Genomic DNA, 27,241 nt, shown 5'->3' with positions numbered 1-27,241 from the left:
CTTATCCTGCTTGTTCCTAATATTCATTTTTGCTGTTTATTTTTAACCTGGACTGGTTCCCAGATCTATTTCATTGTATGGCCCCACTAGCAGCTCTGCTGGCATTGTTGATGGGGTAATGTGGGGAGAAAGAATGCCTGGAGACAAAGAGAGATGCTCAAAGTTAGTACTGCTACAAAAGAACACATCTGAAAACACAGCTTTAGCTTTACAATGTATCTTCTGTGTTACAGGATACTGATCTGAACTGAGCTGCAGACCTTGGAGCACAAATTACGAGCACTTAACGTTCGTCTGCTGTTCATCTCCTTTAGAGCCTCTACTTGCACCAGCTGCTTCTATTGATACCATACAGCAACGACTCTGTTGACTACTGGAGAGCAGTGAATGTTCTTACTACAAGTTGGGCTTTGGCAGATGAGCAAGCCTGCCTCTAGTAATTTGAGGTATTGCTGCCTCCAGGTGTCCTTTTTGCTCTTCTGCCAAAAATGCTTGTCTGGCAGAGTGAGCAGAAGGGAATGCTTGAGCCTCAGCTGCTCCAAATACAGCACGTAGTATCTCAGCTCAGCAAAACTTTCCCCCAACATTTCCTCAGCCTCCTGCACCACTAGAATTACTTTTCAGGCACTCCAACTCCTGACTGCGAGACGAATTTTATTCCCATAGCATGGACTAAGGAGGAGGCTGGAAGGTGAGCTTCCATGTGCTTGCAAGCTATTCTTTCTATTGCTGCTCTCCTGTGCTCCCTTGGCTGCTGTATCCTTACCCCCTGTCCCAAACAGATTCTCTTCAGTGAGGCTCTATGTCTGTCCCAGATGCACTGCTCTCTCACCTACTGCCCACAGCACACTTTCCTCTCTGGTCCTAGGTAGTTACCAAGGTGGGGACGCCCTCCAAGAGGCAGTGCTGATGATGATATATGATCAAGCAAGGCAAATCTGAGTGGCAGAGCCAAACTCTTCCAGGGAACAGAAGAGACATGGGCAAGTGTCCCCTTGCTGCCCCCACTGAGGTGTGTGAGCAGGGAGAGGCAGGGCAAGGAGGGTATGTTTAGATGGGGAAAATAATATTTGACATCTGTGCCAGATTCACTAGAGTTAATCCCTGAACCCCCTTAAATTATTGTTTGCATAGGAATAGTTTAAAAGTGCATTTTTCTCATGTTTCTCCATTCTGTTACTGATCCAGAGTCAAGAGGCTTGTGGTCAGGATTAAAAATAAGGAGGCTCAGCCTCTGTCTTTTTCAATGTTAATGGCATTTATGACACATCCTGAGTTATGACTGTAACAGAAGAAAATGTCTTATGACCAGAATCACTTGGGTGGAGCCTTTAGCTAAGCAAAAGCTGAAAAAGAGCCCATCGGTGCTTTCTCTTGATGATTTGAAATTGTAATCTTGTTAGGAAAATTAACCTTAGGAAGGCAACAAGGAATTTCCAGAGGAGGACTGTTGCTAGGCACTTGCATGGTTGGGCAGTAAAATACTGCAGTTTGTAATAAGCAATTTTCTACTGTTGATTCAATAATATTTAATAGATGGTACTCTAAATGTCTATGTTATTCGTAACACAGTTACTGCCCCTGAGCTTTCCTGTCGCTCTCTCTGTATAAGTTTGGAGAACACAGGGTATATCCACACAGAGTTCTCCCTACAGACCTGGAATTACACAGCCTGTGCACCTGGACCAGCAGCCACCTCACTGGCACCTTGGCAGAATTTGTCCCAGCATATTATCCCATTGGCTCTGGGCTGATGCAAAGTGATATCAGCATGATAAAGAAATCATGTGAAAATACTTGCAGACATCCCTCAGGGGTATTCCCAGCAGCTGCTCTGCTGATTGAGGAATACTGGGGGACATGAGGAAATTCCAACTGCCCACCTAGACGAGCTGCATCACATCTCCCACAGACTCCTGCTCTGCCCTTTGCCATGCCAGGTAGGTGGCGGTCCCTGCCTCTGGTGCTTTTACTGTGAAGCTGGAATGTGTTGGCTAAGCTGCAGGAGAACACACACACACATCCCTGCCACTCCTGTTAAAGAGGGGTGAATTCCATTCTCTCTAAGAGAACCATACCCCAAGGATTAAAAGAAAAATATGAGAGCTCTTTTTCTTTGCAGCATTAACTTTTCTGGACCACATTTCTCACTGGTTGTGCTACCATAACAGTTCACAATAAGAAACTTTCAGCCTTCACTGCCTCACTCCATTTGCCATTAAAACTCCCCTAAAAGGCGACAAGCATCTAATTTTCTTCTCAATCCATCTGCGACTTGTATCGGCGCCATGCTGAGGGCAGCAGGAGCCGAGGGTGCCGGGAACACTCGGCAATACCCAGAACCTGGAGCTTGTGTTTAAGCCACAGCTCCCTGCCAGCTGGAGACACATTTAACATTCCCTGCATGACTTCAGCAGTTCAGCCACTTTCCCACATTCCACAGCTGGCCTCCCACCACCGCTCAGCCTGCAAGCACACACCACACCGGGGTCATATTCTTGCCATCAATTCTCAAGTACAACTTGCTAGTGAAAGCTCTGGAGAGTTCTGTTTAAAATGTGATGGCACCATAAGACCTGCATGTCCTGGCTACATATAAAGAAGTACTTTCCCTATGCTCTTCAGCTCTTCTGTGTTTTATAAAAGCTCTGCATATCTTGGGAGCCACAAAATGGTTGGGTGGCAACCCTGTAAAGTCCCGGAACAAATCCCTACTACTATGAGTAATCCCAGTGCTGTATTAATAGGATACATAAAGTCCTTCAGGACTGCATCCACAGAGGTTTATTAGCTCTGTTGTTAATAGTTAATAGTTAATTAACTATTAGTTCTCTTTTCTGACTGTAAATTCATGTTGCTTCACATGTACACCACATCCATTTTTGTCACTGTGCCGAAGTTAAAAAAGGAAGCATGAAGTCTGGAGAAGTCAATTTTTAATACCATAATTAGCTTGATGGATTACAGTGATTTGTAATTTTTTTATGTCTATAAATTGAACTGGCTAGTGCCTTTTTTGTCATGCTTCTTGTGTCATGAAAAAATCAACAACAATTTTCAGAAAGAACTGAAGAAATCTAAATTCAGTAAATTTCAGTAACAATTCACAACAGCAACATTCCAGCAATTTGTACTTAGAATTTATCTTAAAAGAAAACCCCAAACTATTCAAACAATTTCTAGGTTAAGCATCACAATTTTATGGGGATCACTAGAAGGGAAGCCTATTGTACGATTTGTATCTGGATTCCTCATTTATCTATTACCAATCACATCAGTGGTTAGGGACTGAGCAAATAAAGAATACTTGCACAAAATTAAACCTGCACGTCTGGGTGTCTTGGGCAGAAAGGTCTACAAGTTCATGTTAGTTTTCCCTGGAAACAATGAATAAGTGAACATATATCACTGAATTTCTGTATGCAACACAGGAGTATTAATTCCGCTGAAATAATGATTTGTGTAGCTGACGTGCTCTTGACATGAACATACAGCAACTGGATGTATTGGATCTAATGGGATAATCACAACAGTTGTGAAACTGGACAGGGAACAGTGCAATGCTTGGGCATTTCTCATGTATCATTTTAGGCCTGTTTTGGTACATAAATAGGACCTCATCATTCTGTAGCATCTTAAAGCAACATGAGTTAGATCCAGAAAATATTTACCAGAAGATGTATTTTATTTCTATTTTATCTTTTTATATTTATTTTAATACTTACTTTACTAATGTTTGAGTGAATGCCTTAGAAAAATTAATCCAGTCATTTTATCATTGAAGTATTTGGCCCACATTTTGAAATATCAAGTACCATCCTCTCACTTATTTTAAAAAGCTAAGTCACTGGTAAAAGACAAGTAACATTCAAATAAGATGGTAGCTTCCTCTTAAAATAATAAAAAAAATCAGAGAAGCATATTTTGTATAAATTATTTTCTATAAACTAGTTTTGAGCAAAGTCCCAGTTTATGAGTTAACATGACAAATGAAACATGCTCTGGCTGTAGTTAATACAAATTTATCATGGAAGCAGTGACAACCCCTGATCTGCACCAGGACTGTTGACACCAGTACACAGAGGAAGTAGCTACAAATGCATACCATTATTAGAAGAAAATAATGTCCTGCCAGCAACAAGAAGGTAGATTTATATTGGCAAACATAAAAATTTTATTAAGGAGAATTCTTTACAGCCACAAGACATGCTGTGTAGCATTATATTCTTACAGTCTTAAAGGAAATGTGATAGTTGCAATTGAAAGTGAACTCTAACAGCTTTTGGAGTTTTTCCCTCTCCATTACCTGGGCATAAGCCCATTCAAGTTAATATGGGTGATGTTACCAATAGCAACAAAAACTTCACCAAAGCCCACAGGGAAACCTCTCCACAGCACGTGGACAGAGCTTTGACTTTACTGATGTGCAGCAGCCATGTGCCTTTATGTCTGGCATTTCCTTTTGCTATGATTCCTGCACACCTAAGCACCAGCCACTGTCTAAACCCAGGGTGTCCCCACAGGAGTCTGTTTACACCTGCAGGCACAAAGCTGTGTACCAGCAAATGGTGAATTCCTCTCTTGGTCTACCCAGTGGCTATCCACCAATTTTTGCACTAGACCACCAAGATATTCATTTGACTTTTCAAGCCAGGACCTTTCTTTGGCTTCACAGAATATAAAAAAAGCCATCTAATTTAAAAAGAAAGAACTCCTTAGATACTGAAGGAACTTTTTTGTATTAAAAAAAAGAGGGAAAGGTACTGGCAACAGCTGGCAATTTAACATGATAACATCTGACAGAAAGGCCTAATTCAAAGGACAGTAATTTAAGAAAATATAGTTCAAAGGTAATAAAGTCCCCGTACATTCACTTCTTGATTGGGCTGCTTGGAGGAGCACTTTCTAATGCTGTTAGCAAACATGCCACAGGATTGCTAATGAAATTTTTTATCTACTTCTCCCACAAGAGTCCATGCACTACTCCTAAATTCTGATTTTTTAAAGCAATAATACTGGCATGCCAGTGTTCTCCAGCTGATTATTTGTCCAGATAAATGAGAAGCCTTTTTTGAAAACTGAAAGTTATTCACCACTGAGGGATTGAGGGTCTTGACAACATAAAATGATTATTTTTCCTCTTATTATCAGCTCTAGTATAGAGTAGAATATAATTATTCTATCACAACTGTAATAAACTGCAATTTCAGACAGGAGTGTGAGTAATTTTTGGTCAATGAGGAGTAAAAACAGCTCAGTGAAAGTGAAAAGAATGTATAGGTTAAACACCTTAATTTCAAGTCTGCAAATAACACAAAAAACTGTTTTCATCTCTGATGAGTGAGTGTTGTGATTATCTGAAATTTCACAGGATTAGTACTATTCCAACAGAATGCAAAGGTCAAGAGGTGTTGATTAAGAAAAAGGATTTTTGAAAGAAAACATTATCTATTTGAAACCAATGCAGGCTCCTGCACCTGGAGAGAAATAACCCCAGCACAGGCTGGGAGCCAACCTGCTGGGAAGCTGCTCTGTGGAGAAGGACCTGGGGATCCTGGTGGACAAGAAGCTGTCCCTGAGGCAGCACAGCCCTTGTGACCAAGAAGGCCAATGGGATCCTGGGCTGCTTTGGGAAGAGCATTGCCAGCAGGTCAGAGGAGCTGATCCTAATCCTGTCCCTCTGCTCAGCCCTGGTGAGGCACATCTGGAGTGCTGTGTCCACTTCTGGGCTTATCAGGAAAAGAGACATGGAGCTCCTGGAGCAGGTCCAGCAGAGGACTATGAAGATAATTAAAGGACTGGAGTATCTCTCTTAGGAGGAACAGCTGGGGGAGCTGGGCCTGTTCAGCTTCCAAAAGAGACAACTGAGAGGGGACCTCATCAATGTCTGTCAGTGTCTGAAGAGAGGATGACAAGAGGTTGGCCCAGGCCCTGCTCAGGGGTACCAACCAACAGGACAAAAGGCAAAGGGCAGAAATGCACAGTGATGCACAGGAGGTTCCACCTGAACATGAGGAAGAACTTTACTGTGCAGTGACTGAGCACTGGAACAGGTTGCCCAGAGAGACTGTGGAGTGTCCCTCCCTAGAGATATTGCAGAACTGTCTGGGTACAATCCTGTGCCATGTGCTCTGGGATGATCCCGCTTAAACTGGGAGGTTGGACCAAATGACCTAATCTGGTCCCTTCCAAACGGACCCATTCTGTGATTCTGTGATTTATGTTTAAAATTTCTTTGTAAGCTTTGAACTGTTCTCTTCTGGATGTGGATGAGTATTTTTCATATACCATTCAATTAGTGTCCATTTTTCTGTAGTGTCATTAACTGCACACAATCTCATTAATTGTTGTACAATTAAGTCAACAACTTACATTACTTACTGTACATTTAAATTCATATCCTACTTTACCTTCCATTTTTACACACATCCATTAATATGAAGTTTTTCATTAAAAATGTTCATTTGTGTATAGTCTCTACACAAAAATAAACAGCTTACTAGGAACTAAGGGTGGCCAGTTAATGAAAAACTGAAAAAATAACATTAGTTGCAAGCAATACAAGAACTATTATGATGTATACGTATGCAAAACTATCCAAAATAATTTATTTTGAAATAAAAAATTAAAGATAACTAGAATAAATATAAAATAATACTCGTGATTCTGGAAACTCCTAGTGTTATAATGTGAAACACAAGTATTTCTGGGACTAATGTGCTGAGCTGCAGTTACAATTCAGATTATTCACTTTCAAAGTCCACCAACTGGCTTGTTGCTGTGGTTCTCCTTTATTCCTTCAGTAATTTGTGTTTGCCTTTCATGGGTTACTACACCAAAGCAAGGATGAGTACATGGATGCTTATTAGTCACAAAAATAAGGGTGCCCAAACCAATCAGAATTAATTTTGCAATATGTTAAATAACTATTAGTCCATGCTTACAACTCCCAAATTCAGGTACACGTTCACGTGTCCAAAATGAGTTCAGGTTTTGCTATACCCTCCCCATTATTTTGTATATATAATTTACTCCTTAAGCTGTACAGGTGAAAATGCAGTCCTGCCCCTTGATGCACTCAGCCACCATGGCATTGAATTACTCATCAATGTTCTCTCCTCTTGTTTATGTTGTAAGTTCCAAGAATGACTATCATATGAGTACAATGGAGGTCTTTTTAGCAGTATGCTGACATGAAAGAAAAGTTCAGCTATGTTGTTTAATTGTGTATACACTAGTGCTAGGCAACTCTCCAAACCTTACTGTAAACATTGTTTAAGGTTCATCCAGATCAGCATGATAATGAGGCTTGTGCTTTTTAGGCTTAGCTTTTAGTGACAGTTGCAGTTCTTTATAGTTTTATATTTACCTTTTCTGAAACACAGATAGAGGCATCATACCAGGCTGACCTTTTTCTTTTATGGATTGATAGGTTGTCCTCTAAAGCCCTTGTCTAATATTCTGTTTACATCATGTTGCTTCCCTGGATGGAGAACTGATCTATTGTCTTTTGTCAGTTTGTCTGGAGAACATATTCATCGCTGCCTAACAAATGGAAATACTAGATTAGTCAGGAAAAAAGTGCATATTCAATAAATGTGGTGTTAAAGACTTTAAGGGAGCCAAAAATACTTAAAAGTTCCACGAAATGTATGGTTACTCTGAAAATATCATTCATGCTCTAACAAGTGTGTATGCACATAATAATGTAAAACTGGCACCATTAGCTCTAATGTGTAATCATTATGAAGTTATTTTTGTTAATGTAAAGACATCTTCAATTACAAAAATACACATCTGAGACCTAAAATACAGGACATGTGCTTCTTCAGTGGCGAGTTGTTGGAAGTGCAGACTGAGTGTGTGTAGGCAGACAATTATGAGACAAAGAACACTGCATTCCTAAACTTCAGTTTAATTTAAGAAGAAAGTTCATTTATTGCTGAAAGAACACAATTTACAGTGTTCCAAGTTTCTATTATATAAGTGCTGCTGCATTTTATTTTTTGTAAATGGCTTTTATTTTGCAACATACCAGAAAAATCAGTATAGTATTTATCCAACCCCAATTATATATTTCTAAAAGCTTACACAAAGTACAGCACATCAACATTTTAATCTATGTGCTTGTCAGAATCTAAGCAATTCAGAGCTCTGGTAAAGACAGGTAAAATACTTCAGATTTGATCTGCAAAGGTAAGATAGAACTTCAGATTTTTAATCATGTGAATATTCTTAACTACATTAATAATTTCCAAATGCTGTTTTCATGATTAAGCATTTTACAAATTGTGATGCAGAGCTGAAGGTTGTTAAAACTGACAGAAATAAAGTATTAGCAAAAAATACCATCTCTGTTGCAGCTGAGATGTATATATAGGTCTTCTGACAATGAGATTAACGTGTTGCATTTCTCTTTATCAGGTCTGTGATGAGCCTGACATTATCTCTGAACATTGCAGATTTCCTTAATAGTACCCATTAGTCACAGGATATTGAACTCACTGAATGCAACAAAGTTTAAAAAAAGTAATAATCTACCTTAAAGCCAAGGATTATCACACAAAACACTTCGACTATCCCTTTTGCTTATCCCTAAGGGCACTTTGTGCCCTGGGTTTCCCTGAGGCACGAAAGTCTCCCGAGCCCTCACACTGTGCATGGATGCCCAGCCTGTGTGCAGGGTGCCAGCCGGCTCCAAGGGGACAATGAGGAAGGAACAATAAACTGCATCAATTGCCAAGTACCTTCCAGTGTGCCACACCCAGCTTCCTTCCAGAGACAACCCTGGGCTCACAGGAACACAACATCAAACAAAAGAACAAATATAAGAAAATCTGCTTTTCCTTTACTATGCATTTAATTTCAAACAAACATTCTCTTCTATTGCTTCCTGAAGGTTTGGCTGGATGCTCAGCAATCTCTTAGATCGCTCAAAGGCAACAGAGAAGGGTCTCCCCAACTATGAGAGCTGTTTAGCCAAACCACGACCAACACCTTCCCTGCCACAGCAACACTCTGGGAAGGCAGGAGTATCATGGGAAGAAAACAAGATAGAAGGGGTCCAACACCCCTCATTAAATCTGTCCAGTATGGGGCTTCAGCTTGTACTGGGAATGGATTCAGGAAGAGTACAGAAAGAGCGTCCACTTGAGGACCAAACAGCTCCCTTGTACTGCAAGGGTCTGGGTCCCTGTGAGAATGAAAAGCCAGCAAATTATTGTATATCTTAGATGCAACAAAGTTCACCAATGTATTTTTTGTTCTCAGTAACTTTTTTTTTTCATAAAAGACCACTGACAGTGCCCTAGTGAATGCTTCTGTGCAGACGCTAATAAGATTTTAGGGATATTTGCTTCTTCCTTGCTGGAACAAGTTGGTATGTTTGGAAATTAATTGCCTAAAATCAGAAATTCCAAACTTAATTGGAATGAAAAAAGAAAAGAAGAATGTAAAAAGAAATTAAAAGTAGATACTTCAAGAGTCAAACATAAAACTCTAATAAATTAACTCAAGGAAAAAAATATTTTTTTCTTAAAGAATTATTTATAAAATCCAATAAGGACCAGGAAATACAAACATATTTAAATGCTCTGTATATTTATGCTCTGATGCATCTCTGGAAAAAGAAAACATAGATTGTTTATCCAGCATAATGCTCTCTTTAACTAGAAAAATATTTAATTTCAAGTATTCCTAATGTGAAACTTGATTCCCAGTTCTTAGCTACATATAAGTCATGGGATACATTCCATAGTTATGAAGTATTACCTTGAGAGATTTCATGCTTCCAAGCACATGGCCAATTTCTGCCCTGGGATGCAAATGTACAATTCTCTTTGAAGTCTGTAAAAATCACAAAAGTAGAACATGCTGCACACTGCAACTGAGTTTTTTCTGTATTTAGCGTCAAATTCTACTCAGCATTACTTATTTAATTCCACTCCCCTCCAATTTTCATTGGAGGGCTACAACTGAGCAGAGTTGGTCTCCCATGCCAACACTTACTGTAATTAAATTAAATATATGTCTATATATCCATCATAGTAAATGTGGCTTTTATAAAACTAAGCAACTTTATATTCATTCCTCTGCATAATATAACTTTTTACTTTTAAAACTCCTGGTATTTAATTAAATGTGTTAATATAGTTATGATATACTCATGTAATTACTTGTGTTTTGCACTACTGCACAACCTAGAAACCTTTTAATTTAAATTTAAATCCAAGATACCTGTGGAATTTCAGTGCTTATAATTCTCAAGAAAAGAGACATCAAAAAGAATGCAGAAAAATCTCATCTGTGTTCTGCCAAGTGCTCTGCAGCCCAGTCCCAAATACTGCAGGCAGGCAAAATGCTCACTTAGTGAAGTGAATAAATATTCATTGTGCATTTATTTACTTCTGCTATTGCTGGATTTAGTAATATAATTAAAACTATTAAAATCATTAATTAGAGGACAATATAGTTAATAGAGTTTTAGGTGACACAAGTTTAGCACACTGAGTCAGCTTAATTAAGTCTTGTCTACATTTGGAAAATTACCAGAACTACTCTGAAACAACCCTGGATAGGGATGTGTAGACACATGAACATCTATATGGGAATTTAATATGCTCAATAATTCCAGAAAACATTTCCTTATAAATTCCATTATATTTTTAAGTGCAGACAAGCTCTATATCTTGTTAGCATCAATATTCTACACCGTTGACAGCTTTTACTCTCTAACACTCCAGCATGTTTACTTCAGTACCATCAAACCTTTAAGGCTTCATCCTAGAAAGAAGCAGGCACAGAAACCTCATGCATCCATTAACAGATTTATATTTAACAACATCTACAAGTAACGCTGTGACACGGCAATCACCTTGCAGAAGAAGAATTCCTTTTCTTGTTTAGCTGGCTTTGAAAGTGGATTAAGTTGTTTTGGACAATGGCACTATTTTTTTCAGGAAGAAAGTTCTGTCCCCTTGAAACTACTTGAGGACAGGTTTTCCAGAATACCTAACAAATCCTCATACCTGGCCTTCCACCAGTGCTCGCTGTGCTAATGCTGTGCCCAGTGCTGGCACAGCAGTCACCGCTCAAGGATCCCTGCTGTCAGAATCAAGGAACTAGATGCCAAATGTCATTCTCAGGGGATGATGTCACACAAGACAGATGCAGGATGAAACTATATGCTGCAAAACCCTGAGATTTTATCATTTTTGAGTGTTAACATCACCAATATAACCTGTAATTAAAAAAAAAAAAAAAACAAAAAAACAAACAGCATCCAAAAGAAAGAAAACCAAAAGCTACAGAACAGAGTCATTAAACCTGAACAAAATAAAAAGGATCTTCTCTTGTTTAGATGTAGTTATAGTTTCAGGACAAAGTGCAAAATCACTCTGCATTATTTGCAACTCCCCATAAAACCGAAGCCCTTTTGTGGGCTGTGTTACTCCACAAGGATAGACTGTGACATAAAACAAAAACTCTGTGTGCCACTCCTTTGGAGTATCATAATCTCCACCACCACCAAAGGCCATAACACATATTAATTCTGGCCACTTCACATAAAATGAATTAAAATACACAGATCATTCTATTTCAGTTATAGAAACTACAAACTGTTATTCTGCAGTGATGACTTGAGCACTTCTAACCTGCTCTTGGTCCCGCTTTTTCCTCCAAGTGATCTTAATTTAAACACAAAACCCACCTCTCTGCTCACTAAAGCAGGCTAGAATCTTATTTCTAGTCCAAACACGGGATCTCCTCAGCTGCAGTGATGGACCTTAGCCTTGAGCTGACTGACCCATGAGCAGAGCAAGGGGTTTGGATACATAAGGCGTCTGGCATAGTACAAACAGCACAAATGAGCAGTAAAAACTTTAATGCCAGAAAGCATGTCTCTCTATTCATGAAGTCTAAAGACAAAATAATATGTTACTGTAAACTGTAAGTTTCACTCTGACTGATAAATTGCATAATTTCAACTGAGCTCTATTCCCCATGCATACTCTTCTGATCTTTTATACTGAGATGAGAGCCTTTTGGGGTTCTTTTTTGTTTAGCCACTTCTGCTAGGAGCAGTGATATCCTATCTGTTTAGTGGATACTAACTCCATTTAGTCTTTGCTATACTATATATTTTCTTGGATTCAGATTCATGCCATGCCTATCAGGATAAGAGAATTTATGAACATATAAAATATCAAAAAAAATTGCAACACCACCACATCACATGAGAAAGTGTTCAGGAAGTTCTTGCATTTACTCTAGTTTCAGTGTAATAAGAAAACAAACATATAAACTACAAGAAGTAAAAAGAAACACCAAACTGTTTAGTTCTGAGAAGTTTACCTCTGTAACTTTACATCCACTATCACAACAGGACTGCAGCAGATAAGGGGCAAAGGTACCTGACACATTTGCCCCAGGAGCACCTTCTGTCCTCTCACAATCTGTATAAAACAAGACCTTACCCAGAGGTCCTGTCTGTCTGTTCCCTCCAAAATCATCCTTTGTTTTTGTAAAAGTAACCTTTTATTCTTGCTGAACTTTAGCAGTCCCCAAACTGAGTTCTTGCAGAATACTGCCTTCAATCTCCTTTTGTTGGAGATGGAGCTCCCTATGGATGGCCTGGCAGCTGGAGGTGCCTTCTTGTGCCATGCTCTGGCAAACATGCCACAGCCTCTCCACTGAATTTGGCTTCTGCCCTTCTCTGCTCTTGTCACTTATTCTTTTCCCTTATCTGTTCCCTGCAGCAATTTTCCTCTTTGAAAATTAATTTTCCTTGCATTTTCCCTTCATTTGGCTTCGTACTTTCCAGTTACCTTTTCCTCTTTTCCCATCTCAAATGACAACACAAGGCTCAAGAGACAGGTCTACAGCCAGCTTTTCAGTGCCTATTTAAGCACTTCCAGAGACAAGCTCAGTGCTGGGGGCAGAGAAATCAAACTGGAACAGTCCCATGGAACCACCTCTCTCCAGACCAGGCGCTTTGGGCCTCAATGTGGCAGCAAGGACTAACAGTGAGTAGTTCTAAAGGTCACTTCCATGAGGCCAACACTAAATAAAACTACAGAACCCAGACTACTTCTCTGCTGTTATTTCTCTCAGTGGCATTCTGAGACATGATTTCCTTTCCTCTTTTCCAGATGTTATTCCTGTAAGTATAAATTATCAAAAGATTCTCACTAAAACTGTGAAACATTTGTCACTCCCAGACATAGCTCTCATCTTTCTACTCCCAGAAATCCCAGCTCAGTCTCCCAACATCCTCCAATAATTAGGCAAGCCAGAGTTGCTCAAATTTGTACACAGCCCTTGATACTGGTGAGCCTTCTTTCCTCTGTCTCCAAGGCATCCAGAGGCTCCTGAGCTCTGCTTTAAAGCTACAGGCTGTTTGGTACGGTCTGGAGATTTTCCAGATCATTTAAACTGAAAAATGGGGGGCTGCAATAAAATAAATATTCAACTTAAGATTATGTTTATTATTTCTTCACATAAAAGGAATATTCTGGTGCATGATTTTTCTGCAAAGACTAGATTTTAGGGACATTTAAATTAAAGAACACATGGAGTTCTGTATCAGTGTCAAGAGAAGGACTGAGGTCCTAATTTATGAACAAAATCACAGACTAGTGCCCATTTTACACATGAATGCCTTCATTACACAGACAAAAACCCAGAGTATTTTATAAATAATACAGGCACATCCATACTTCACTAGTTGCCCAATATCTAAAATACTTGAAGCACAGGCTATCCTGCAGAGGAGGCACTACATTTTCAAAGATCAAAGAATAACAGTAACTAGTCAATGTCAATCAAGGAAACTGAACCAACTATGAATATTTTTTTAACAACTGGTAGGTAAATCTAAGTCTATATATCCAACACATTTTAAAAATGCCTGTATACAACCACCACCAGAGCACTGGGATGTGCAGCATCCTCCCTGGATGACAACAGCAGCAGTTTCCATCAATGAGAAGACAGAATACAGTTTGGAAGACAGCACTCAGATAAACTCCTACTTTTAAAAGGTGTGCCACAGAAATGCCAGGAGTTCTGCGGTTTGGCATATACACATTTCTAAACTTCATATGAATATCAGTAAAAGAGCAGCCATTTAAACTAACCTTGACAGAGCTGACTAGAGTGTAACTGGAAAATGACCCATTATACTTCATATGAATAAAAAAGGTATCTATTATTCATTTAATCATTATTCAATTATTCATCTGACATAGAATTCCACTTTCAATTTTAAAAGAAGGACAGGGGCAACAAATATAAAATATGCGTAATTGCTTTTCTAGCTCTTCTGGGGGCAACATGGCAAAGTAAACTTTTGTCATTCTCCTTCATTTTTACTGTGGTGATTGGCTATTTCTCCCAGAAAGTAGCACAGCTACTCAGCATGAAAGTATTATGTGCTTGGTAACACTTCTCCCTGATCCCAGGCCTCAACTAAATAAAATTCCAAGAATAGCATCTAAAATTCCGGAAACCAAAGACAACTCCAATACACAAATATATCTTCATTGTTTTTCCTAATTCTATATTTTTGGAAAAATCTACACCTTTTTTTTTTTTTTTTTTTTTATATTTGGATAGCCCAGTCACCTTCAAGGTAAACATCCCAGGATGAAGAAAAAAAATAAAGAAGTATTCAACTGGTAACTTCTTTGGTAACAAGTTATAATGACTTGCAGTGATAATGCTGCTATCTTTGACTTTCTGGCAATGAAAGTCATCTTAGGGCCAACTTAATCCAGTGTTGGGTCCCTAAATTTATATTCTGGCACCTAACAAGAAACCTTATTTTCAGAATTAATGGACAACTATGATCAGTTCAGTTAGCAGAGTAAAAATCAACTGGCATTTGGTGGGTTTTACATGTTTTTCTCATCACCAATCTGGCTGACAACCATAGCTGTGATTTTATTTTTTTTAAGATCTAGTAAAAGCAGCATATTTAAGATTAACTCCAGGATCTGGGAACATGTGAGTTCCTATTATTATACCTGCCATTGAAAATCCCTAGAAAATCTGGGGGAGAGTATATAAAAGACACTGGAAAGAAGTGCTAATAAAAGCAGAGCGAGCTAAAGAAGTTGGGTGGGTGGCTTTGGAAGCCTTTCACGTATCCATAGCTCCTGCAGCTGATGAACTTACTGTAATTTGGAAGAAAAGTCATGTGAAATATAGCAGAACTGTTAGTGAAAAGCAATAGGAACATGTCAATTCTTCCAATTTTTTCTACTAGAAAGAATACTGCCTTCCTCAGTATTCTGCTGTATCTCTGTAAAGTGTCTGCTTGGAAAGAGACAAGGTTTGGGGGTTAATTATTGTTTTATTTAATTTTTAATCCATGCTCCAGACAAAAACTTATCAACACATTCAGATTTGATGCAGGAACAAGAAATGTCAGCCTAAAAAAGTGGTTTGGTATAAGAATGTATACAAGTCTGTCACAATTTACAGCATAATTTGGTAGCACTATAATCTTCTGCCAGGAGAAAAATAAATAGACAAACCTAAAGCCTCAAATTTTAAGCAGCTTAAACAAGATATTTGCTAAAATGGGATAAGGGAATTTGCATGATTTATGATTATTGAAATATCATTTGCATATTTGTATAATGCATGTTCTGTTAAAGAGAAAAAGGGATTTCCTTCCATACCTTTCCTTTCCAAATTCCATAGCACAGCTTACAAGGATGGAGCATGGAAGGAACAGTAACAGTTTCTGTAGAGCCTCTTATGCTGATGGATGGCTACCAGGGCCAGTCTTACAGAATCACACACTAGTTTGGGAAGGACACCTGGAGGTCATACAGTCCAACTTCCCTCCAAGAGCAGATTGCTCAGGACCTTGTCCAGGTGAGTTTTCTACCATCTCCAAGAGATTCCAGAACCTCTCTCAGTACCTTCAGGTCACGCTTATGGTGAAAAAAAACTTCTTCATATCTAATTACAATTTTCTTATGTCCTAACTTGTGTCCCTGTGTTGCATCCTATTGCCTATTCCCCTCTAGGATAAAACTACCAGCTCTGTAGACAAGGGGAGGGCAGTGAATGTCATGCCTAGACCAAGTGGAGCACTACCAGTCACCATACTGGGACTGGTGTGTTCAACATTTTTACCTCAGAGAAGTGCAAAGTTCTGCACCTGTAAAGGAAGAGTCCCTTGAAATGATGTCAGCTGAGAAGTGACTGGCTGAGGAGCAGCTCTGCTGGAACAGAAAGGGAGGTGACTACTCCCCATTGGAAAGGCTCCATTCAGGATCCCACGTGCAGTTCTGAGCCCCCAGTAAATGGCACTGATAAGCCAGAGCAAGTTCAGTGCAGGACTGTCAAGACAGCTGGGGGCTGGATCACATATTCTGTGAAAAGCTGAAGGAACTGGGTTTGTTTAGGCTGGAGAAATGGAGGCTTTGGTGGGAGTTAATAGCAGCTTTCCTTTTATAGAATGGAAATTTATGAGGAGGTTATCAAGGAGAAGGGCCCAGGTTCTTACAAGTCAATGAGCCTAAGATGAAAAAAGAGAGGTTCAGACTAAAAATAAGGGGGAAAAAATCACTACAAGAATAGCTAGCATTGAAACAGGTTGTGCTGAGACGCTCTGCACCTCCATCCTTGGAGACTTTCTAGAACAGACCAAATACTGCTCTAAGCAACCTGGTGTGATCTTCTAGACAAACCTGATTTGAGCAGAAGGCTAATTTAGAGAGCTCCTGGTATCCTGTGATCCTATCCCCATGCATCTCCAAGAAGTGTCTGTCTCCACTTTTTCAGTGCATTCTTATTTGATACATTTAGACAGCAATTAGATCTCTCCTTAGCCTTTTCTTCTTAAAATAGCCTGCTCTTCTAAATAAAGCCATTTATAGGACCTGGGCATAAAACAGGGAAATACCCATATTCATCAAAGAAAGGAAAAAAAACCTCACCCAAATACAGATGTGGAAAGAGTAGAGAACAGCCTAAATATAAACACTGTGAATACAGTCCAGTAAAAGGCCTGAGCAGTGAGAATAGTGAACTGGGGAAAGAAATTTGGGACTGTGAACAAAGAAACTGCTCCTATGATCCAAGTTTCCTGTGTTCAGGGAAACTGGAGTTTGACTACTCTGTCATTTGTTCAAATGCATCACAGAAACGACTACATATAGCCCTTTTTCCAGCAACCTGGGACAATAATAATCTGAGCTTTTGGACAACTGACTGGGTCAAAAGAAGTAAGAGGCACTCTGGAATCTTTGACCCTGATAGGAGCCATGTTTCCCCCTCCAATAGGTCCCCATGTATTCTCCTCACTTTCATGAGCAATAGTCAAAAGCAAATGGTCACTAACCAGGAAAGCTATCCAGAGGAAACCAGAGGGTCGCTGACACTATTCACAAAATTCAAAGTTTGTATCATAAACCTTTCTTTAATGTTTTTTCTAGGAGACAGAATGTTTTAGCTAGTACTTTTCCAAATGAGTCACTAACACCCTTGTCTTAATTCTGCAGCTGCTGCTAATTTGAAGTGCCAGCCTTCTCCCCTCTTTCCCCAGAATGAAATAAAATATCAATGTTGCACTGTGCTGAAAATGGAAAGTTAGATGTAACACTATGCTACAAGGCCTCTGGAAGTTTCATTTACATTTGATTCTTTCTTTCCCCCCAGGCCTATACCTAACTTAAGCCCTCTCAGCAAATTATTTCACACTTACCTCCACAATCATTGGTCCTAAGAATGAAAGATTGACTCAAAAGGTTTTTTAACACTTAGTGCACCAACATCTAACACAATTTAAAACAACAAAAAAGAAGATAAGTCATAGAAAAAAGTTTTAACAGTTATCTGCATTTATGTGTAATCAGCAAATTTATGTGTAATCAGCAGCCCTGCTGGCCAAGGCTCCAGAAAACCTTTTATCCAGAAAAGCTCCATGGCCCCACTGCGTGGGACAAAAGCGAGACCCAAGGGGGTGGACTTCTTTTGGAGACAACTTCACCCACAGCCATGCAAATCTCAAACTTCTTAAGTATCTCATTAGTTGCTCCACTGTAAAAAGGTACTGCAGCTAGGGGGTTTAGTTTTCAGCCAGACTGGTTTCTTGATTCAGCTCACTGACCAATCACACAAATGCTAGGGCCAGCACAGGGGGAAGAATGGGTTGCTGGGAGCAATGGGGGAAGACAAGATTGCCCTTTTTGGCTGCTGTGCATAGTTATGTAAAATTAAAGTGATTATGTAGCCATGGCCTGAGGGATAGAAGAGGTCACAGATACTACCACAGCCTATAAACTGCTGTGGAAATTGTGTCAGTGTGTGTTGCCAAGAGACAAGCACAGGAATTCACTTCTTAACCTGTTGTAAAACCCACAAAGTGAAGCCTGTTCACTCTACCTCTCCAGAAAACCTCAAGACTTCCCTCTCAATGCACAAGACATTTTGTTCCATTTTGTATCAGTAAGCTCTGTTTATCTACCTGGAATGATTCTGAAGCGTTTCTCACAGGCCTTACATGAGATTTCAAAACCTTAGCTTAAATATATTTTGAAATGTTTTCATCGGAGCAACTGAGACTAAATGTGCTCTTACAATCTGAGACTGTGAACAAGAACATGGTGCTCCAAAAGCTACCATGCAAGAAGAGAGCCCTGTATCTGCTTATACCTACCCATGTCCAAGCTCTGACTTCCTCAATTCTGAGATAACTTAATTCAGCTTAGAAATTACTGAAATAACATTTCAATGCAGATCCTGATATTTTCAGCTGAGGAACACTAGGTAGATGCATGAAGTCAGAAAATTATTATCATCTATTTAACCACAGTAGATATGACCTGAATCTGTTTTGTATCTGTTTTGAGTGAAATGAATTAAACTCAAATAGAACAGATTTTTATCAACACGCTTTTCCACCATTTTTCAATTTTTAGCAAAGTAGGAGTTTTTCCAGCAGAAATAGTTGTGAACACTACTTTGCACAGGCCACAAAGTCTATACAATTGAACAAAAAACAAGTATGTAATTTTAGCTAAATCTGAGCATACATCTTCAATGGACTATTTCTCAAAAGAAAAGCATAATTAAATGAAAAACAACTTATTTTTTAAAACCATTGTTAATTGCTCTTGATTATGGAAGACTGGAACTGAAATACCTAACCGTACCAAGATATACTTTCCCATTTATTAATACACCTTTGTTCAAACTTCTTTACTACTATCACAATCACATTTCTTTCATTAGGAGTACTGTGTTAGTAGCATCAATTACCTTTCCAAGTGATGCAAATACTATCAACATTGATAGCTCAAACTTTGCTACTCAGACTTCAAAGTGGATGAAAAATTGTGTCCAAGGAGTTTTTTTGATGTATGTACTAAAAAGATATATTTCTTAGAGGCATTGTTTTATAGAAAAATAGATTTAGAAAACAATGCTTAACTACATTGTATTATTCTTCATTGGAAAACATGAATAATTTTGCCTACCTTTTCTTTGTTCTTTCAACATTGAGTGGAAGCTCAGAAATTTACTAAGGAAATTTCATCCTTGAGACTGAGACCTAGAGACTTATGCTCTAACAAGAAGCAAAGTACTTAAAAGTATACAGCATGCTCAACTCTGGTTTAAAAGTAATGAGAAAAAAAAAAAACCTACTATCATTATGAAGAGTACCAGCTGAGTTTTGAAAAAAACATACTTTAAAGAACTGTTTTATACAGAGAAAATTAGCTTCTCCCCACACAAACTTATTGAACACCTTTCATGACTGCCTTGGGATCCTGTGCTGAGAGTAAAGCTAGAAAATACACCAGCACAAGTCAGACATTGTGTAATTCTGGCTTCTTACAGCTATTGCCTACCTACTGGTTATAAACTTCACATTCGCAAACCCGGTGCCTGGAGGGGGTTAACAATCAAAATACAAAAGGAAAACAGCCCTGAATAAATGTCTCAAGACTATTTCAAGTCATATAGAGGTTTATCACTTTTCTGTTAATGTCAGTCCCATAAGACCATCAGACTCAGGATCTGCTCATATGTCTGCAGTAAAGTTACTACAGAATCATAAAGAGGGTCCAAGATTTTGTTGACATTTGTTAAATGACGCAAATCACACAGTATCAAATTAAGCCCCAAGTATGGGGTACTTTAGGGATGAGTTTAGTCTCAAACTTCTGGAAACTACAAAGCTAATAAGAACCTGTAATTTCCACCATTGATTGAGTGGAGAAAGTATTTTTAACTTTGTCATCTGCAAATTCAGTCATATATATGTATATATATACCATCCCTCTCTATAAGGAGGTTGGATTCAGGGAGGAAAGTTGTGGCTATTTAAAAACTCTTTTTAACAGAGTCCCTAGGGAAAAAAATACAAAATTAACACACCTTACGGATGCCATTGCTGCTTTTCCTTGATTCCAGCCCCAATCACACACTCTCTAAGTTGCCCTCCCTAACTTTTCCTCCTCTGAAGTGAAGATTATGACCATCAGGGCATTGCAAATCACCTCCAAATTAAGCATGATCAGCATAACCCAACAATAAATCAAGATTCTAGTAAATTTTGCTTATTTGAAATGAAAGGCAAGACTCATGTTGGCTTCAGTGAAGCCAGTACTCGAGATGATGGTGGTGTGAAGTGTTTCTACAGTTCATGTTCCTTTAGCAGAATTGTTTAGAGAGTTACAATGATGTACACAAAAATACGTGATATGAACTCTTGCAGAACTTTGTATGAACTTTGCTCAACCCATTTCTAGAGAGGCTTTTGAATATATAAGCATTATTCCAGCAAAAGTTTCTAGAAATACCTCATAAAGGGTATATTTCACCAAAGGCTACCTGAACCAAACTTTAGAAGTTCAAAGGAGCTATAACTGGGACAAGGATAGAGATGCCCTTCACAAAACAAGCTGGCTGGAAGAATTACAAACAATCACTGTGATCAGTGACAAAAAGTTACTGGTCTGATGTATGGATGTTCTCAGTTTTGGACTGAGATGTTTGGAAGAACAGAAAATGCTCTTTCTAGGTAATACTCTTCATTGCTCTCTATTTTCCATCCTCTGAAATAGTTCTATAGAGTCAGAGGGATTATCTTACCACCAAAATGCTAAAGTTTTTCTTAAAATTGGTAGATATTTACAATTCTTTCCCTTCCACAGTATAGTTCATTTTTGGAAGAAATTCTCTGCACAGTTGCACAATAAACCTCCATCCTGTCTGGAATGAGAGAGAACACATTCAAGAAGCTGAGGAGGACAATGGGATCAGGTAACTGTGTGGAGACAAAAAGCTTGCCTGCAACTAACCTGTGCTTTTCTTTTATTTCAGTGAATTTCTAAGCTCAGCCAAGAACCACAGAGCTCACAACTAGGGACAATGAATACAACTTCCCAGAATATAAAATGTGCAAATTGCTTCTGTCCAACCTTACAAACATGCATACTCTCCTTTACTAAAAATTTGTCTTTTACTATGTACAGATTTTGCAGTCTTAGTGCATATGAAATAAACCTAACTAAAGTGATCAGAATTAGTAATCATTGATACTGATGAAAATCAGCTCATAAGCTCCTGAAACTTTTTAAAGGATGACAGACCTGTGCTTGGTGAAGAATGCAGTGCTGAGGCACACATAAGCAGCAAACAATTAGCAGGTTCTTCTTCTTCTGCTTTAGAAGCTGAAGGTTCTACATCAGTCTATTAATTTCATATACTGACACTAAACTGCAGCTTATCCAGTGTCTGCTGATGAGACAATTTCAAGTCTACTTGGTTTAATACTGTTAACTGACTTCCTTCTTACTCTGCCATCAACAGGCTTGGATAAAAATTAACTGTTCCCATTTTAAAGTTTGCTCTCATCAACCTGAGAATAAGGTTTTGTCATGGCAGAATCTGCCTGCTCACTACAGTTAATATCAATCTACAGTCCTGCCTACAAACCCACACAACTTCTAGAAATACTGGTTCTTCTCAGAGCTGCCAAAGCAGCAGTTTTGCAGCTACCAAATGATAAAGTTCAAAGCCCACTCGAAGGCAAATTAGCAAGATTCACAAGACTTCATTAGTTCTAGGTTTTGTTACCTAATACCATAGAAAATAACTAGAATTCAAGTATCACCCAGGTATTATCTATGACTACTAAATGCTTACACTTTAGATAAGCCATGCTATCTATAGGAAATGTTGCCATCTTCCATGAACCCTGTCTTACACAAAGAGCTTTCCTTTATGATACAGAAGCCTACTAGTGGAATCACTCATACTGCCACATTACTCTCCAAGGGAATACCAGTAATACAGGTAGTTGTCACAATTTAGTTGTAAACTGTTGTGTGCATTGTGACCCTGAATTCCATTTGATATGGGAAAACAAAACATAGACTCACTTTTATTTCTTACTTGACCAAAGCAAACAGATTGTGGCCTAAGCATGCCTCTACACATTTGTATTTGTTTATGTGTACTTTGTCTTGTTAAATATTAAAATACTTTGCCTGGCACAGCCAGGTTTTACTCCTGGGCAGACAGGCCTTTAAGCACTAGTAGAGCACATATAATATTAATGAAATAATTTTCCAAAATGTTGAAATACAAAATCTCTCAATTATAAGTAAAGCTTCAAGCATGGAAATCAGATACAACTGAGTTGAAATTTGAAAAGCAATGTTACAGAAATATGGTTAAAGAAAGCACCTAAATCATTAGAAACATCCATTGAACTTGGAAAATATTTTTGATGCTTTCTGACAAGCCATACAATGCTGCAATACAGGAACTGTCCTAAAACATACACTCATTAGAAGACACAAAATTTACCAAATATATCAAGCATATAATTCCAGAGTAAAAATGGTCCTAAAAATGAAGGTTTTACAAGCTTCAACTTAAAGCCATTTCAAACTGTTTTCATTGCCATAATGATATTTCATTTTAAGTCTTCTTCCAATGGTAATTTTGTTCTTTTCATTTAAGTCCATGGTTTCACTAATCTCTTTTGATGCTGAGTTCCCTAAGACTAGAGGAAGGGAGGTGCTGAATCACAGCAAATGTTTATATTTCCTCACAGAATATATCACTGAACCAGCTTGAATACTTCATGAATAAGACTGTGAAGATCATAACAGTTAAATACAAAATCTGTTTTTTAAAATCTGTAACATATTAATATCAATTTAAATAGTTGACCACATCAACATTTTAACCCAAAGAGCCATTAGGAATTTATGCAATTTATCTAATGAGTATTTTTGAGCGCTCCGCAGAAAAATCCATCTTCAAGAAATTCCTGTCACCTCCTAGTTATTGATTTGCAGATTATTAGTCAGCAGATTTTCCATCTTTATTTAAATAAAGATAAGATGAGAAGCAGAACTTCTGGTTTAGGAGATTTTCCTACCTCCCCCAGTATAATCATGTACTGTTACCCATTGCTCATTCAGCAAAGGCGAATCACTTCTGTTATCATTTGTGTTTAACAAATCCAAAGATTTCCCCAGAATTACTGAAAGAGTGGACATAGAGTGGACAGTGAGCTGTTTTAGGGCCCAAAGAACAGAACAGCTAAAAACTATGAATTAAATGAATATTTCTCTGTGTCCAGAGGGGATCCATAGTGGGAAGATTGCTTACGTTACTGGATTCTGCATACTTGAGTACCAAAACCTACAGTCACTGGTCCCTGTATCTATACCAAGAAGACACCTATTTTTCTTTTATTTCTTTAATAAAATCAAGATCTCTGAAAACAGGAAACTTTCACTGGATCTCAGATATTTCATTTCATGTGTGTAGGTCAAATGGCTCTGTGTTCTCTCTGCTGAAACAGAGCAATGTAATTTCAGGCTGTATAATTTTATAGCAAAGACTGCAAGGCAGTTTGAAGATGTCATTGACTGTAAAACAAATCAATATTAAATTATCTGTACAGGAAACATTTTCAAAAGACAGTCCATCATGTTTTCTCATAGGATCATGGATTTCTAGGATCATTCTTTACTAACTACTATAAGCTATCAGAGTTTATCTCCCTCTTCAATTATTTACAGGTCAAAGCAGCCAAGTGATACTGCTTTATATATATTCCACGTTATGTACTTGGTTTGTAATTTACAATTGCCACACAAAATCATGAGGATAAAAGTTTCTGAATAAAGACATTTGTTTCATTTGAGAATGTAAATATAGTCTTACAGCTATGTGATGCAAAAGGCTGTCCTTTAGGCATTCCACCTTTCTTTAAAATAATACATTAAATATATGCATACACATATATATATTAAATATATATGTAAACAGTTACTGCAGTGATTACTCTGCAGCTAAATCTTTAAATGGCTATAGTCTGTCCATCTTTAGCCTGATGTCGATTACACATTTAACAGATTAGTCATTTCAAATCACCCAAAGACCTTCGTCACATTTCTATCAATTTCTGTACATATGAAAGCACATTTCAAAGCCTCCTCATTACTGCCTTGTAAAATGTCTCATGACTGTCAAATGGAATTTATTTTTCAGCCAAGCAGTCTAAAATACATTTCACAATACAGTAATACAAACACAATAAAAAGAAGAGCCTATCAAGTGTGCAGATAAAGGGAAGGGAATTCTTTCCTGTCATTGCCAAAGAGGCTAGACAGTTCAATAGCAAAAAAAAATAGAAAAATCACAACCAAACCCACACCACAGTAATAACCTCTAAAAAAAGTTCACACATGGAAGCCTCATATGGGTCTGTTTTGATTTGTGAGGAGTGTCACTGGTGGTTGGAAAGGCTTATGCTAAATGTTCCAGACAGCTGATGCAACCACCTCTGCATCTGCCAGTTTGCAGCATGATGCTTCTAGAGCAGTGGGGCTGGCTGCCCTTAAAGACTTGAAGGAGAAAGGGAAAAGGTGGAGATCCTCCACCGCAAGAACTACTAACATCAGTATCCCCACAAACAGCAGCTACCCGTGTACATTAATCATCACGACCTGGACCCTCAATGCGTTTTTTAATCCAGTTTGAAAACTGTGAGGTGGCAGCTCACAAAGGTCCAACTCCGCAGACAATGAGTATCCACCCGAATCCGACAGCTTCCCCAATGCCCGTATTTAATTGGAATTACGGCCACCTCCATCGCAGCAGTAAGCGCGCCCTGCCACCCCTGGGGATGTCACAGCACCCCCGCCGCGGCTGAGGCACGGCCATGGCAGCCCCCGCCGGCCGGACTTGGGCTGCTCTGCCCGCGTTCCAGGGGCTGCGCCGGGCGAAGGCAGCGGGAGCGCGGCCCGCAGCGCTCCGCTCTGCGGCGGGGTGGCCGAGGACGTGGTTGGGAAGGAGGAGACACGCCGAGAGCCCCGGGGAAGAGGAGGGACCGACAGCGGGAGGGGAAAGGCGAGAGGGGAGTCAGGTCGGAGACTGCACGGTCGGGAGCGAGGAGAAGCGGTGGAAGCCCGGCGGGGGCTCCCGGGGCGGCGGCGGGCGGCAGGAAAGGGCCGCCGGCTCTTTCCTGTCTCCGTCCCCCGGTGCAACCCGACCGCCTCCCCCGGGCCGTGCCCCAGCCGCGGAGCTCCCGCCCGGCTCGGCCCGGTCCGGCCGCCCGGAGCGGGGCCAGCCCCAGACCCGCCGCGCCGCCCGGCGTGCCGGACCCTACCTTCGCCTGCAGATACTGGGGGTAGTAGTAGGTGGTGTACTGGGGGTACATCTGCTGTTTCCACACTTTGCCCATGAAGCTGGAAATGTAGCCTGCAGTGCAGGGATGGGGGGGTACTTTGGGGGGCTCCAGCCGCCTCTCCGTCTCTCTCTCTCCCCTCCTGCCTCTTCCTCTCCGGCGGCGGCTGCTGCTGCTGCTCCTCGGCCGAGCTCAGACCTTCCTCCACCCAAAAGCCACAGCGGAGCGGAGCGGGGGCAGGCACTCTCGCTCTCTGCCCGGGAGTTCCTGCCAAGTCCCCGCCCGGCCGGGCCGAGCAGCAGCGGCAGCGGAGCGGCGGCGCGGGGAGCGCTCGGGGCCGGCGCGGCGGTGCCAGGCGGCGGGGCAGGGCTGGCGGAGGGGCGGGGGACAGGGGCGAGGGGAGGCGCTTAGCCCCGCTCGGCGCCCGGGGCGAGCCCCAGCCGTGGCCCCGCGGCGGGGCAGCCCCCGGGCGGGGGGCGGCGAGCGGCGCCGCTCGGCCCGAGGGCCGCTCCAGCGCCGGGGAAAGCTGCGGTGCCCGGCGGGAGCGGAGCGGAGAGGAGAGGAGGCTTCCACGTTCTGGAGGAGAGGAGGAGGACGGCTGCAGCGGCCGCATCGCGCCCGGTTCGGCTCTGACCTAATTAGCCTGGTTGTGCTTTGTTATCGCCTTCCCTCTTTTGTGCATCCCGCTGCTGAGCAGTGGTGCAGGGCACAAGCTGGAGGGGAAAACTGGGTACAATTTTGGAAAACCAAATTTGGCTTCGATTCCGCCTGACGGTACAGGGTGCATTTATCTGCCGGAGCAGAAGAGACTGCAGTGCTTAAATCAGTTTACAGAGCAGCAACCACAAAGCCAGACCAAATTCTCCGTCTGGCCCATTGCACGTTCTTAAATTTGCACTTCAGCCAGTGGTGCTGAGTTCTCCAACAGGAAACATTCCTGTTCTAGACAGTAATAACTGTATTTTTTCACTTGAATATTTTCTCTGAGAAAGCTGGTTTCCTGAAAATTAGAAGGACTGGCAGCATACTATGCTCTACTGTTGAGTGTAAAAAACTCAGTCCAGTGGGTTTACTTCTGACAAATCCATCTCTTTTCAACCAAAGATAAGCTGATCCTCAAAGCATTAAGCAGATGCCATTTCTTTGTCACACTAATCACAATCGTTTTTGTATTGCAGCACTGTTTGATTAATAAAACATGTATATAAGGCCCACCAAAACTCCTGGTTTTATTAACATCCCCCAAACTAAACGTGATAATAGTGGAAAGAAATATTAAAAACCTGAAGGATGTACAGGCATCCCAGGGTGATAGCAAAGGCAGCCTTTGTGCAGCCATGAATCCCTGGTGCAGGCTGAGCAATGAGAGGTAACTGCAGACAGTCTTCCAAATTCCAGCTGAGCAGAGGACAATTACGCAAATGACATTGCAGCTCTCCTTGCCAGCTATTAAGATCACTTTAAAAGTTTGGGTTTTTTTCTTTCCAGGGAAGAGAATTGTACACACTTTGCAGTCTACACAGATTAAAGGACTAGTGGCATCTTTGGGAGAAGGCGTTTTCT

The 27,241-nt window shown here is 40.2% G+C and overlaps 1 protein-coding gene across 2 annotated transcripts in view; it reads right to left on the bottom strand.

Moving 5' to 3' along the window:
- The window catches only part of RBMS1 (RNA binding motif single stranded interacting protein 1), a 143,229-nt gene extending 117,176 nt beyond the window's left edge, over positions 1-26,053 (bottom strand). Inside the window, exon 1 of one of the 2 annotated variants that reach the window (XM_071435057.1) lies at positions 25,661-26,053. In XM_071435057.1, coding sequence (XP_071291158.1) covers positions 25,661-25,735 — 75 coding nt within the window. In that variant the 5' untranslated portion in view covers positions 25,736-26,053. The remainder of the gene's footprint in view (positions 1-25,660) is intronic. The other variant, XM_071435058.1, reaches the window with a different exon arrangement.
- Positions 26,054-27,241: the final 1,188 nt, after the last annotated feature.

This window comes from Agelaius tricolor, unplaced genomic scaffold, assembly GCF_023055355.1.
Source record: "Agelaius tricolor isolate 1412-34295 unplaced genomic scaffold, bAgeTri1.0.p SCAF_10, whole genome shotgun sequence".
NCBI classification, from domain to species: domain Eukaryota; kingdom Metazoa; phylum Chordata; class Aves; order Passeriformes; family Icteridae; genus Agelaius; species Agelaius tricolor.
Note: the sequence above shows the minus strand (reverse complement) of the source record. Positions and strands in the feature narration are given on the sequence as shown.